General features: G+C 44.4%; 2 protein-coding genes across 3 annotated transcripts in view; one reads left to right on the forward strand and one right to left on the reverse strand.

The window, feature by feature from the left end:
* The window catches only part of LOC309558248 (transmembrane protein 180-like), an 86442-nt gene extending 78265 nt beyond the window's left edge, over window positions 1-8177 (reverse strand). Inside the window, exon 1 of one of the 2 annotated variants that reach the window (XM_082261291.1) lies at window positions 8017-8177. The gene's annotated coding sequence lies outside the window, so the exon portion shown is untranslated. Of the gene's footprint in view, window positions 1-8013 lie in introns of both variants that reach the window. The other variant, XM_082261290.1, reaches the window with a different exon arrangement.
* Window positions 8178-8270: 93 nt separating this feature from the next.
* Window positions 8271-14879, forward strand: part of CDR2 (cerebellar degeneration related protein 2) — a 37744-nt gene continuing 31135 nt past the window's right edge. Inside the window, exon 1 of the mRNA XM_082261292.1 lies at window positions 8271-8545. Coding sequence (XP_082117418.1) covers window positions 8467-8545 — 79 coding nt within the window. The 5' untranslated portion in view covers window positions 8271-8466. The remainder of the gene's footprint in view (window positions 8546-14879) is intronic.

Raw genomic sequence — 14879 nt, forward strand, 5'->3', positions numbered from 1 at the left:
TGGGTAAGGACCTGTTCACACTAATGGTTTAGGGTGGTAAAACCCAGTGGCAAAGTTGCATTTTTTACCACCCCCCCTAGCTGCAGTGGCAGCAGCCAGCAGCGGACACATGCCGTGGCAGGATTTATACCCCTGTTTTCAGTGAGCCTAGAGCCCACTGAACCCGACCCATTCAAAAGAATGGGGCCACTCTGCAAGCACCAGCAAGTTGCAGTGCGCTAGAGCAGGGTTCAAGGGGTTAAAGCAGCATGTGAGGAGGAGATACAACACCTCCTAACCACCTGTCAAATGCTCTCTGAAGAGCGACCTGAATGCAGTATACTCTTCAGAGAAGAAAGCTAGAGTGAACTTGCCCTAAGCCCCTGCTCACAACAGTGCGGCTTTGAAATTGCGCTACTTCAGTACAATTTCAAAGCCACACATCAGTGCGATTTGCACTGCCGATTTCATTGCAGCTTGCGACTTTATGAGAAGACTATGCAAGTCACAATAAAATCGCTAAAAAGTAGTGCAGGAACCTTTTTCATAATCGCTGCGGCATGAGTCGCGGCGATCAAAACGGTTCCCTTGCCAGCAATGAGGTGCGACTTGTCATGTTAAAACTGTCAAACCGGTGTGAACGGGGGCTAAGAGTTAGATTCTCCATCAGACTTTTAGTTCTGTATGTGGTCCCATTAGGCAGATCGTCCCTCACGTCTCATCCATGTGATGCCTGTAGAAGAAATGCAGATTGAAGCTATCCCAAGACACAGGCAGCAAGTTGTAGCCCTTCCAAACGCTAATAAATATGTTTTGTGTTTGTATGTGTCACCACTGGCCAGGTTTCCCATCACTTCCTCTTCTGTGGGCGTTCTAAAAAATGTCACTTGGCCAGCTAGCACTGTAAACTTCCCCAGAGACTCTGCAAAGTGACGGGTAAAATAAACTCAATATACAACAATCTGGCTTTCTGTGGCTTCTGAAAATGGTCTGAAATTATTTTTAGGTGTTTGTCAAAAAGCAACCCTTATAAAAAAAAAAGAAAAAAAAAAAGACACACTCAAATTAAGAGTTAAAAAAAAAAAAAAGGAAGAAGCAACCCTCATCACATAATATGTATAATATGAATTGAAGTGTCATCGTGTCCGTAAAAAAAAAAAGTGCCAGAGCGGATCCAAAAACGGTCCACTCCGTGTGAAAGGACCCAAAGGCAAATATACTGTGCACTTTGCAAGTGGAGTTACACTAATTTTCCCCAGAGCTTAGTAAATGTGGTGAAGCTTTACTTTGTAATAAACACCCAATCAGGTACAAGGAAAATAAAAAAAACAAACAGCATTTTTTCTTGCACATGATAAGATGATTGAAATCAGCAGAGCTTCACCTCCTTCACTAAGCTCAGGGGAAAATAAGTACAAAGAACACAGTCTATGTGATTTAAAAAAAAATAAAAAACAAGACAAAACACGCTGATGTAAACAAGTATACAGAAATATACCAATATTATAATGTATTTCATTTTGTTTATGTTTTTTTCTGTTATTTTTGGGGTATGTATTAGTGATCGACCGATATCGTTTTTTTATTGCCAATACCGATATTTTGGTCATCGCATATCGGTATCGGCCGATATTTACGTACATTAAAAAAAACATTTTTTTTTTTACAGGTACCCTTGTGGAGGGATCTGGGGGTCTAAAAGACTCCAAACCCCGCCTCTGCACTTAAAAGCATTCAAAACGCCAAGTTTGGCTGTTTTGAATTATGTCATTTTTTTTTAATCTGGCGCCAGACAGTACCCGGAAGTGATGGCACTCATGACATCACTTCCGGGTTTTTGCATGGAGACCCGATCAGAGCCGAATGTAGCTTTGATCGGGTCTTCTCTTCGGCGGCCGTGCAGGATGGTTGCCCAGGTCTCCCAGTGGGACAGGAGACCTGGGCGAGTCGCGGAAGGTGACGGGGGGGGGGGGGGGGAGGGCTGAACTCCGGGGCCAAATCCGATATATCAGGGAAAGTGCATATCGGCCCCCGATATATCGGCCGATACCTAGTATGTGTGTATGTGTATATGTATATATATATATATATATATATATATATATATATATATATACACAGGGCTTTTTTTCTCCGAGAATAGGTGCAGGTACTCCCCTATTCTGAGTCACCCCTTGTCTCCACCCCCTACCCACCTCCGAGCCCTGTCCTTTGGTTCCACCCTCTACCCACCTCCAGTACCCCCCTTTTAGAGAATACAGAACCAAGTATCATGTTGTGGTTCTAGGTAATTTGTATGGAATTTGTTAATGATAACTAGAAAAGCAGTAAAATAGATTCCCTGGAATCAGCAACAATAGACCCCCCAAACAATAGATCCCCCCAGCAGCAATGAATCTTCCCCTGCAACAATAGAAAAAACAGTAACATAGATCCCCCTGCAATAAGCAACAATAGACTCCCAACAACACTAGCCCCCCAGCAACAATAAATCCTCCCCTGCAACAATCGCCCCCCCAATAAAACTTACCCTGCAACAGTAGGTCCCCCCCCCCCCAACAATAGCCCCCCCCAACAACAATAGTTCCCCCAAGTAACAATAAATCCTCCACTGCAAAAAAAAGTCCCTCCCACAACAAAATGCCCACCAGCAACAATAGATTCACACCTGCAACAATAGATCCCCCAGCAGCCAGCATCAATAGGCCCTTCAGCTCACCCCATTGGCCCCAGCACCCCTTTTGCCATTGCATGCATTCAGACTAGAGGTGCCGGAACTGCGTTCTCCCCGCTGAAAAAAAGCCCTGTGTATATATATTTTATATATATATATATATATATATATATATATATATATATATATATATATATATATAAACTAAAGTGGTCATTTATTATATGTATTACAAGTACAGTCAGGCTTTTATAGCTGTCTCTATCCCTGATGAGGAGGATTTCCCTCACTTCCTGTCCCTGTTGCACCCAACTTTGGGACAGGAAGTGTGAATCTCCCCAGTTCAGGCAGTAAAAAATCTGACAGTGGTCAGATTTGAGTTTGCTTCTGCTATGGTGTCACTGGAACAGGAAGTGAGAGAATTCCTCCCCATCAGGGATTATTATTGTTAATATGAATAATAGTAATTAAAAATTGTGAGTAATATATTTCCATATAGGGAGAATTTCCCTCACTGCATATCCCGGTAACACAAAGGCAGAAGTGAGCTGAAATCTGTATAAGGTCCGCTTTCAGATTTTTACTGTCTGAACTGGGAAGATTTCTCCCCACTTCCTGTCCCAGAGTTGGGTGTCACTAGGACAGGATGTAAGGTGAAACTCCCCCAAAAGGGACATAGAGGACAATAAAAAAAAAACAAAAAAAAAAACAGCACAGGTTCTAATCTACGAACTACCTACAAAACTAAACACTTTCTGCTAGAATTCTACCAGGATATCAGTCATCTATGGTAAAAACAGTCATTAACCACTTGCTGTTCAGCATACGTACAGTATATACAGTATATGTCCTGGCTAAATTGTGGTTATACCAGGATCAGCTGCAGCCATGATTCTGGTATCATTTTTTAATGCCAGCGGTCAACTCATTAGTAAAAGTGATCACTTTCACAGTGCTGGGGAACATCCATCGCACCATCTCCTCTGTGATGAATGAAGCCAGAAGCAAATAGAATTTAGCCCCCGTTCGCATTTTTGCGATTGCAGAGATTGCATGTAATTCGGAGCGCACTGCTCCTAAATTACATGTGATCTCCTGTGCGGTGCAAATTTCAGCCATACACTTTGTATGGCTGAATTCACACCGCATCCGCAATAAACTCGCACATGAGGCTTTTTTTCAAACGCAGCAGAATCGGATCGCATAGTGGTTCACACTAGTGAACTTGCAGATCGCACTGTGATATGCGATCGCAAATGGTGGTGTCGTTAACATTTAATTGACACCCCCTGCATATCGCATATGGCAGTGTGAACTGCCAGAGGTGCAGATGCGATGCGGGAACACGCTGCATATTCGCAACGTTCCCGCATCGCACAAATGTGAACCGGCACTAAGTCACTTCTGGTTTCAGAGCTGTGTTTCCCTGGCAGTTACAGCCAGGAAAGCAGCTGATCAAACACGGTCTTTCTTTGAGGGTAGGGGAGACATCAGGATCCTAATAGACCCCTGATGTCTCCATAAACAGTACCTGTCACTGCCCAAAGCTATCACAAGGGAGCTTTTTCGCCCCTTTGTGATAGCATTAAAGTTAATGAAAAAAGTAAAAAAAAAAATTAAATATAATAAAAAAAAAAAAAAAAAAAACTAAAAAATGTCCCTGTCCCTTCATGCTCACGCACAATTGCAAACGCACACATAGGTCTGGCACGTATATGTAAATGGTGATGTGAGGTATCAGAGTGAGAGCAATAGTTCCAGTACCAGAGCTCACATTGAATTCTAAACTGATTCTAGGTACGGTAATTTGTTGCCATTTCACAGGTATGTGCAATTTGAAATCTTGACATGTTTTGTATCTATTTACTTGACAAATCATTATATTTTACCAAACAAAAGAGTATTATATTAGGTTTGTCTGCACTAAAATTCATCATGTGTATTTTTCAATGAAAATTAGCATTTGAGAAGCGAATGCGCAAATACTGTGCAATTTAAAAAATTGCAACAGCTGATAGTTTATTCTCCAGGGCCTCTGCTTAAAAAAATATATATATTGTTTGGGGGTTCTGAGTAATTTTCTAGCAAAAAAAAAAAAATGCTGATTTAGTGCTGGTTCACATTTGTGCGATGCGGGAACGCTGTGAATATGCAGCGTGATCCCGCATCGCATCCGCACCTCTGGCAGTTCACACTGCCATATGCGATATGCAGGGGGTGTCAATTAAAAGTTAACGACACCCCCAGTTGCGATCGCATATCGCAGTGCGATCTGCAAGTTCGCACAGAATCGGATCGCACTAGTGTGAACCACTATGCGATCCAATTCTGCTGCGGATAAAAAAAAGCCTTGTGTGTGTTTATTGCGGAAGCGGTGCGAATTCGGCCATACAAAGTGTATGGCTGAAATTCGCACCGCACATGAGATCGCATGTAATTTAGGAGCAGTGCGATCCGAATTACATGTGATCTCCGCAATCGCACTAATGTGAACCGGCACTTAACACGTATGAGAGAAACGTCAAAATTGAGGGTAAGTGGTTAAGGAGGACATGCAGGGAACGGAACACAGTCAATAGATTGTTTCCTAAGGAATATGTATAGACCGAAATCTGTACATCAATGTGTATTGTATTTGTAGTATTAGTCTAAGGGTCCATTCACACTAGCGCGACTTGTCAGGCGACTTGGTCACCTGACAAGTCGCGGTGGGTCGCTCGCCATTGAGTAGTACAGGACCCGTTCTAATAGGAGCGACACAAGTCGCTCCAACTTAGAAAAAGGGTCCTGTGCTACTTTGGGGCGACCTGGAGGCGACTTGCATTGACTTCAATTATATGAAGTCCCTGCAAGTCGTGCCAAGGTCGCAGTTCAGAGGTCGCCCCAGCAAGTCGTGTCGTGCCAGTGTGAATGGGCGCTAATGCTGGTATACAATATATTTATTATCTGTCACATAAAACTCACCATGCGTTATTATCCGATTGTACAATCTCCTTAGGCCTAATGCACACGGAAATTAAAAAAATGCTGCTTATACAAGCGTTCTTTTTTTTCTGCATGTAAGCCCTCGTTCACATTGGAGCAATTTGTCATGCGATTTGTCAGGTCAAATAGCATGACCAGTCGCAGCCTATTGCCGGCAATGTCAAAGATTTGCAAAAGTAGTCCCTGCACTACTTTTGCCGATTTCGGGAGCAAATTCAATAGACATCTATGCATGAAGCTGCACAAATGTCTTTCAGCCTGGGTTCACACATATGGGATGCGGGAACCAGTGTGATTCTAGTGCGGGTTCCCGCATCTCATCTACCCCGCAGGCAGTTCACACTGCCCTCTGCGAATCGCTGAGGGCGTCAATACAAAGTTAATGACACCCCCAGATTGGTTTGCAGATCGCAGTGAATCTTTGAGCTCCCATGCGATCCAATTCCAGTGCGGGAGAAAAAAAGGTTCCTGCACCTTTTTTCATGCAAATCCAATGCGAGTTCAGCCATACAAGTGTTTGGCTGAATTTGCATTGCACAGACATCACATGTGATCTATGCAGCAATGTGGTGTGAATCACATGTGATGTCTGATATTGCATATGTGTGAACCTAGGCTCAAGTAGCACCTGAAATCGCCCTGACCTGTGAAATCGTGCTTCTTCATGTGAAGTAGCACAATTTCAAAGTAGCATCAACATGAACCAGGGCTAAAGGTACCTCTATGCTAACCTACTGTATGTATCTATACACATAAATAAAGAAAAACCCCACCAAAGGCGCCTTCTGAAAGGAGTTTAAAGTAGAACTTTAGGCCCCTTTCACACTAGTGCGACTTGTCCCGCGATTTTGGACCACAAAAAAAATCGCATGACAAGTCGTTTTCCATTATTTTCAATGAGCCCCATTCATATCAGTGCGTTTTGAAGTTGCACCGACTTCAAAGTAGTTCCTGCACTACTTTGCCACGATTTTAATGCGTTTTGAGGCATATAGCCTTGCCATTGCTTTCAAAATCACGTCAAAATCGCGCCGCGAAATCGCGCAGCGAAATCGCGCCGTGAAATCGCATTGCATTAGTGTGAAAGGGGCCTTAGCCAGAAAATTAAGTCCTGCTGGATCCCTTCAGGCTGGCCCCTTTCGCAGGTATATCTGTGTAAAATATTAAAAAGAAGTGTCTATACTGTTTAATATCCAGCAATACACTCACTCTGTTCTGCACATGCTCAGTTGCTCTCTATTTTTAGGTCTTGTTGAGTTTGTAGAGGCCGATCTGCTGACAGCCTTGGGTCAGGTGACACCCCAAAAATGTACTCCCGATACGTTCAGGGTGAGTTTTCGCTTACAGTTCACACCACAGTTCCGGTGCGTTTTTGATACATTTTGCAATGTTTCAGTACATTTATGTGCAGAAAAATGCAGCATGTTCTACTGTTTTGTTTCTGCACTGGGAACTGACTGCACTGGTGTGAACTAGGGCCATTAGAATACATGGAAAACATTGTGCATGCATTTTTCATGCAGAAAAAAAAAAAAAAACGCACTGGACTGCATCTGGTGTGAACTAGCACTCAAAGTGGAATGAAACCCTCTCACACTTTACAGCCAAGGAAGCTGCTTCTGTTTGATCTGCAACTGCCATGGTGCTGCACATGTGATCACTTATGACACCAGCCATTTGATGGTTTGACAGTTTGGTTGAGGACACAAGCATGTAACAGCAATCCTGGCATTCCAGGAATGTATCTGTTATTTTTTTAAACAGTTAAATTGATGGTTTAGTTCTGCTTTGTGATTTACTGCTGCTCAGGGGCTCTGGGCTTCAGCAAAATGGCAGCCTGCAACAAGAAGAAACAGGAGCAACGCTGGATGCAATTTACAGCCCACACTAATTTTTGTAGCATAATTATTAATGTGGAATGCATGTTCCTAAAGAACATTATTTTTTTTTATCAAGTTGTTAAGGATAAATTTCTGCTTTAAAAGCAGAGAAAAAGCGCATCACCACGGTGCGATGAGTTACACATAGTGGTGGTTTTGATTGGCTGTGACAGGGGAAAAAAAAGTGCAGAGAAATGATTGGTGGTGATTTTCAGCGCCCTATGGAATCACTTATGATTGATGGACATGTAAATAAACATTTCCCATAGGAGTATACATAGAGAGCTAGATCCAAAAATCAATGCTTCATGTACTCTTATCATCATGGTCTATGACCTCGGTATTATCTATAACACAACACAATGTTTACAGGCTCCATTCTCCAGGATGTCACAGATATCTATCTATGTATGACATGCCATGAGAATGGAGAGGACCTGTCACCACCATCACCAGACACAATGGAAAGCATGCTCTGTGCACATAATACATTACTACCAGCCACTCATGGGGCACGCGGCTGCTCCTGCACACAATGCTCGGGAAGCCCCTACTAGCCTGTTGCCCCTCGCAACCTGAACGCCTCTGTCGTCTTCCAGCACAACACGGAAGTGTCAATGCGGCACTGGGGGCTTGCTTTGCCTTCTCCACCAATCACAAACACCACGCATCCCTCCTGACCGATTCATTGGTCCGCCCATGGCACCTGTTGTGTCTGCTCAATACGCTATTCGTTCATTTGTAAACAGCCCCTCCCCGTTGTAAACTGGACGTCACGGACTCGGATTGCCACGTTGCGGCGGGGTTCGGGAGTTGTCGGCTCTTTCCGGAGGCGCTGGGGTTGTAGGCGGGGCCGCCGGGCGGGGAGAGGCTTCTTCGAGCTGTCAGTATCAGCAGCTCCCATCCCCGGGAGAGCTGAGCACACTCGGGGCTGACAACGCTGCCAACATGCTGACGGATAGTAACGTGGAGGAGTTCGAGATCAAGGAAGATGAGCCGTGGTATGACCATCAGGACTTGCAGCAAGGTGAGCCTGAGCGGGCGATCACATAGAGATGAGGAGCTCCCATGTGTATCCATTCCTTATATTGCCATTCTCCAACATTTCCATCCACCCTTCATCCTTCAACATTGCCATCTGCCCAGTGTATGGTGGCATCGTCCCTAAACAAGGTGCAGTGGATCAGAGATGGATGGAGGGGGTCATCAGAGATGGATAGATGGGGGTCATTCCTTGTACATGTGTAGATCAGGGATAGATGGAGGGGGTCATTCCTTGTACATGTGTAGATCAGGGATAGATGGAGGGGGTCATTCCTTGTATATGTGTGGATCAGAGATGGATGGAGGGGGTCATTCCTTGTATCTGTGTAGATCAGGGATGGATGGATGGATGGAGGGGGTCATTCCTTGTATCTGTGTAGATCAGGGATAGATGGAGGGGGTCATTCCTTGTATCTGTGTAGATCAGGAATGGATGGAGGGGGTCATTCCTTGTATCTGTGTAGATCAGAGATGGATGGAGGGGGGTCATTCCTTGTATCTGTGTAGATCAGGGATGGATGGAGGGGGTCATTCCTTGTATCTGTGTAGATCAGAGATGGATGGAGGGGGGTCATTCCTTGTATCTGTGTAGATCAGGGATGGATGGAGGGGGTCATTCCTTGTATATGTGTAGATCAGGGATGGATGGAGGGGGGTCATTCCTTGTATCTGTGTAGATCAGGGATGGATGGAGGGGGTCATTCCTTGTATATGTGTAGATCAGGGATGGATGGAGGGGGTCATTCCTTGTATATGTGTAGATCAGGGATAGATGGAGGGGGTCATTCCTTGTATCTGTGTAGATCAGGGATAGATGGAGGGGGTCATTCCTTGTATCTGTGTAGATCAGGGATGGATGGATGGATGGAGGGGGTCATTCCTTGTATCTGTGTAGATCAGGGATAGATGGAGGGGGTCATTCCTTGTACATGTGTAGATCAGGGATAGATGGAGGGGGTCATTCCTTGTATCTGTGTAGATCAGGAATGGATGGAGGGGGTCATTCCTTGTATCTGTGTAGATCAGAGATGGATGGAGGGGGTCATTCCTTGTATCTGTGTAGATCAGAGATGGATGGAGGGGGTCATTCCTTGTATCTGTGTAGATCAGGGATGGATGGAGGGGGTCATTCCTTGTATATGTGTAGATCAGGGATGGATGGAGGGGGTCATTCCTTGTATATGTGTAGATCAGGGATAGATGGAGGGGGTCATTCCTTGTATCTGTGTGGATCAGAGATGGATGGAGGGGGTCATTCCTTGTATATGTGTAGATCAGGGATGGATGGAGGGGGTCATTCCTTGTACATGTGTAGATCAGGGATAGATGGAGGGGGTCATTCCTTGTATCTGTGTGGATCAGAGATGGATGGAGGGGGTCATTCCTTGTATATGTGTAGATCAGGGATAGATGGAGGGGGTCATTCCTTGTACATGTGTAGATCAGGGATAGATGGAGGGGGTCATTCCTTGTACATGTGTAGATCAGGGATAGATGGAGGGGGTCATTCCTTGTATATGTGTGGATCAGAGATGGATGGAGGGGGTCATTCCTTGTATCTGTGTGGCTCAGGGATGGATGGAGGGGGGTCATTCCTTGTATCTGCATGTGAATTCCTTACATTTCCATCCACCCTTTTATCCACAACTCGAACCATGCCATCTGCCCAGTATATGGTGGCATCGTCCCCGGACAAGGTGCTGTGGATCAGGGATGGATGGGGGTCATTCTTTTATATCTATGTGGATCAGGGATGGATGGGGTCATTCCCTGTATCTGCATGTGAATTCCTTCACTGACATTGCATGAAGACTGACCCCTTCTAATGTCATCTTCATGCTGCTTGTATGGAGATCACATATTCCTGGCAGAAATTGCAGATATTGGAGAAAAAAAAGACATTTTTTGCACAAGTATTTAGGAATTTTTATGCTATAAAAATGTGTAAGAAGATCGGTAACATTTTTTTTTATCCGTGTGAATGTGGCCTTTTTTGCTGATCTATACGCAGCACAAATTTACGTGCCCATGTGTGTATCGGCCAATAAAAAGCAATGGGACATATTTAGATCAGAGCAAAAAAAATACCTGAACGTGACCTTTTTAGGCGTCCCGTGTGTAAATGTAAAAGTCTATATTGTCATCAGTCTGTGTCATGCTGCTTTATTGTAATGCTGCAGAGGGAAAATCCAATCAGATCTTTGCCTATCAGAAGTGAAATCCGCAATCATATCTTTGCCTGCAATCTGATAGGTGAGTCTGTGTGTTGTGTACAATACATTGGAGGTCAGATAATGAGGAAATGTCTGTGATCAGGAGCCTATTGTATCCCCGGATTGTAGACGTCACATCAGCAGTGATCATTGCCTGACCTGATTCTACACAGTTTTGTAGCCTTCACATCATAAGGCCATTATCTATCAGTGATCACTGTCCACTAATACAAGATGGATGATGGCCATCTGACTCCAAACAGATGATCTGTCACATCTTGCTGCTAAGATGACTGTACTTTAATAATGATCCTCTTGGTGTAGTGAATGGAGGGCTCTTCATGACTCGCTCAGATAATGTATACAAGATGTATAGCTGCTGTGTAATATTCTGTAACCCCAGTGGGGAGGATGTGGTGTAATTGATGCAATCCCTTTAAAAATGTTACCAGGGCAGGGATGTTATGTGAGATGGATGTATACACTGTAACAGTACTGTCCAGCAAAGGGAAGCTCAAAACATTAGAGCAGTTTGTCTCAACCTTCTTACCGTCTATTTAACTGTTTCAGAGATCTCCCGTAAAATCAGTTCATTGGCGGTCGGGGAGGAATGCCCCTTACATTGGCGGTCGGGGAGGAATGCCCCTTACATTGGCGGTCGGGGAAGGAATGCCCCTTACATTGGCGGTCGGGGAAGGAATGCCCCTTACATTGGCGGTCGGGGAAGGAATGCCCCTTACATTGGCGGTCGGGGAAGGAATGCCCCTTACATTGGCGGTCGGGGAAGGAATGCCCCTTACATTGGCGGTCGGGGAAGGAATGCCCCTTACATTGGCGGTCGAGGAAGGAATGCCCCTTACATTGGCGGTCGAGGAAGGAATGCCCCTTACATTGGCGGTCGAGGAAGGAATGCCCCTTACTTTGGCGGTCGGGGAGGAATGCCCCTTACTTTGGCGGTCGGGGAGGAATGCCCCTTACATTGGCGGTCGGGGAGGAATGCCCCTTACATTGGCGGTCGGGGAAGGAATGCCCCTTACATTGGCGGTCGGGGAAGGAATGCCCCTTACATTGGCGGTCGGGGAAGGAATGCCCCTTACATTGGCGGTCGGGGAAGGAATGCCCCTTACATTGGCGGTCGGGGAGGAATGCCCCTTACATTGGCGGTCGGGGAGGAATGCCCCTTACATTGGCGGTCGGGGAAGGAATGCCCCTTACATTGGCGGTCGGGGAGGAATGCCCTTTTTTACATCGGGGGAAGAGTGCCCTTTTTTACATCGGGGGAAGAGTGCCCTTTTTTACATCGGGGGGAAGAGTGCCACCCTTCCATACAGGAGCTTTCAGTACCTTGGAAATAATTTTTGAGTTCAGCCTGTGCTGAAGTGCTCCCTCAAAAATGATCATTAGAATTTCCATGTACACAGGGGATCCGTCTAGCACAGGGATTTGCTGTTGTAAAACTACAAGTCCCATCACACCCCTGGGTGTCATGCTTGTGGCTGTTGGTCTTGCTATGCCTCATGGGACTTGTAGTTCTGCAATGGCTGGAGGGCCACAATTTGCATATCCCTGGGACTCTAGCACCATGAAGGGAGCTTGTGTTGGTTAAGGGGTGGGGGGGGGGTTAGGTATTTGGATCAGTAAGTAGAAGTGCTTTTCCCGGTACCCTGGACATAAGGTCTGCAGGCAGTGGGGCCAGATGCTGTTCCTGTGCCCTCTGGGCACACTAAAACTGACTTAGCTTGTCACGTTTGAACCAGTAAAAGAAGAGTAACCACACGCCGAAAAAAATCTCACGTTTCCTTTATTACTATTGAGGGACAAGGACTCGGCATGATTCTTTCACAACAAGCTTTACAGTGAAATTATTCTTTGAAGAAGAACTCCATAGAGAAACTCCCTGTTTTTACTGCAGTTGGCACCGGAGTGTAATGGAACATTTTAGGCACCTCTAGCTCCCTCCTGCAGTCAGTCTTGCATCCTATGTCATCATTTGGACCTCTACTGGGCGGCTGACGATGGAGTGTTTCTCCTATATCAACACTGGGGCTTGTCCAGTAATTATAGTATGCAGACATCCCACTTATTGAGTTTGGGAAATTACTATTTTGGGTTGTGTCATGCTGACAGCGCACACAACAGTGTTTATGGGCAATTTCAGCTTTTATTCAGGTTTAGATTACAGAATAATAGCAGACATTAAAAACTTTTCATCAACATTGTGAGTGTATCCAAACCTAAAAACAAATGTAATATATTGCAGATTACCGGGCTTTGGATGTGGTGGCTGCATTCGATTTTCTTTTTCAGACCAAAACATTTTTTACAGCAAGTACAGAAAATACCTGATCTGCCTGAAAAAGCAATGTTCTTCCTGTGAGCTAAAAGCACAAAATCGTTCAGGCTACGTACAGACGGCCAAATAACAGCAGCCTCCAGCAGGAGGAATCGGTCGATTTATTTTTTTTTTTTTTTGCTGGCTGTTGTAAACCAGACCTGAACACATTCATTGTGCATGAACAGCGTTGGCTGTCGAATTTGTACTCTGTACACATCAATGGCCGATATCACCGCTGTTTGTGTGTAACCATTTATCTCAATGGTTTCATGCAAATAGCGCCTTCAACTAACCCTGGGTGCAGACAGTGTGTGCCCAGGGTTGGCGTTTTCTGCAGAGTTTTGGCCTCAGCTAATCAGCAAGTTTGGTATGGGGACAAAGCGAAGCCTATTGCTACATCCAAAGGTGGCATTTAGCCTCCGCTGAATGCCGCAAACACTTCGCACGCCATCACCCGTGCAAATGGAGCCTTATCGTTTAAACTACTAGTCTCATCAGTCCACTAGGTAATGGAGATGAACAAAGGCTGACTGTGTTTATTCCCGGGATTACCAAGTGATAAAGGAAAATAAAAAAAAAAGTCTGAAAAAATAAAACTAATGCAGGCACTTCATCTTAGGACCGGTAAGCTGCTAAATATCAGAGTTTTGTTGCTTGGTTTAGGTGCACTCTAAATTTTTTAGGTTAGATTCGCATAGGTGGCTAGCACTCTACACAAATGACAGCGGCACAAATTTGCTGATTCATGTAGCGGTTTCTGCCACTTGTGAGCAGCTAGTTGCTGCCGCTGAGCCCCTATACATGACAGGTTGTCAGTGGCTGCAGCTAACCATTACTGTTCACCACAAGTAATTGCTGGCTGGCTGGACAGCCACCGATAGCTGTAGCTACAAATCTTCCATTGAAGTGTACAGGGCTTGGCGGTCACAGCTAGCCGCTCATAGGTGATAGATTCCTGCCTCTGTTATTCGCAACAGCACTTGTCGCCTCTGCGACTGTATCACTAAATGTTTTCAAGTAGGTTGCCCTTGTCCATTTGGTTCATGGGTTTGAAGAAAAGCATCTGAAATTTCCTCCAAATTGCTATATGTAGCCAGCATTCGTATCCTCAGAACAGAATCTGGTAAGAGATTGCAAAGAAGTTTGCCAAAGTTCTCGTAGCGTGTAACAATTTCTCTCCAGGCAATATCTTTTCCTCATTTCCTCAACAAGTGAAATGTATTTAAGGAAAATGTATGTAAAGCGAACCCCTTCGCTACCAGTGATATAGTTAATGAAATGCATTCAAAATCAATAATTGAGAACGGCCAGATGCTTCTACCACTGATTTGTGTTTCCAAAAAAAAATTATCAATAATGTTGGGGTTGCACTGCTGATAACAAAAATTAATGAAGTACCATAAAATTGTATGTTGCGTGTTTTAGATTATGTGCATCAAAGTGTGTAGTGACCACAAACAATCAATCTGTAACAGTGCTTATACAAATATCACACATAACATCAGAGTTGTATAAAGTACTCGAAACCCATACTTGAGTAAAAGTACAAGTGCTCCATCAAAAAGTGACTTGAGTAGAAGTACTAAAGTATTCAACATTTTTTGTACTTAAGTATTTTTTTTTTTAAATTTTGCTACTCAAGTACTGAAAGTAAAAGTACAAGTACTGTATTATGTAGTTATTAAAGAAAGAAGTCAAAGGTTTGAACATCATATTTTTTTTTATTTTTAAATATATTTTTATTGAACATAAGAAACAATTACAAGGCC

Source organism: Pelophylax lessonae (assembly GCF_965119305.1).
Source record: "Pelophylax lessonae genome assembly, chromosome: 6".
Taxonomy (NCBI): Eukaryota; Metazoa; Chordata; class Amphibia; order Anura; family Ranidae; genus Pelophylax; species Pelophylax lessonae.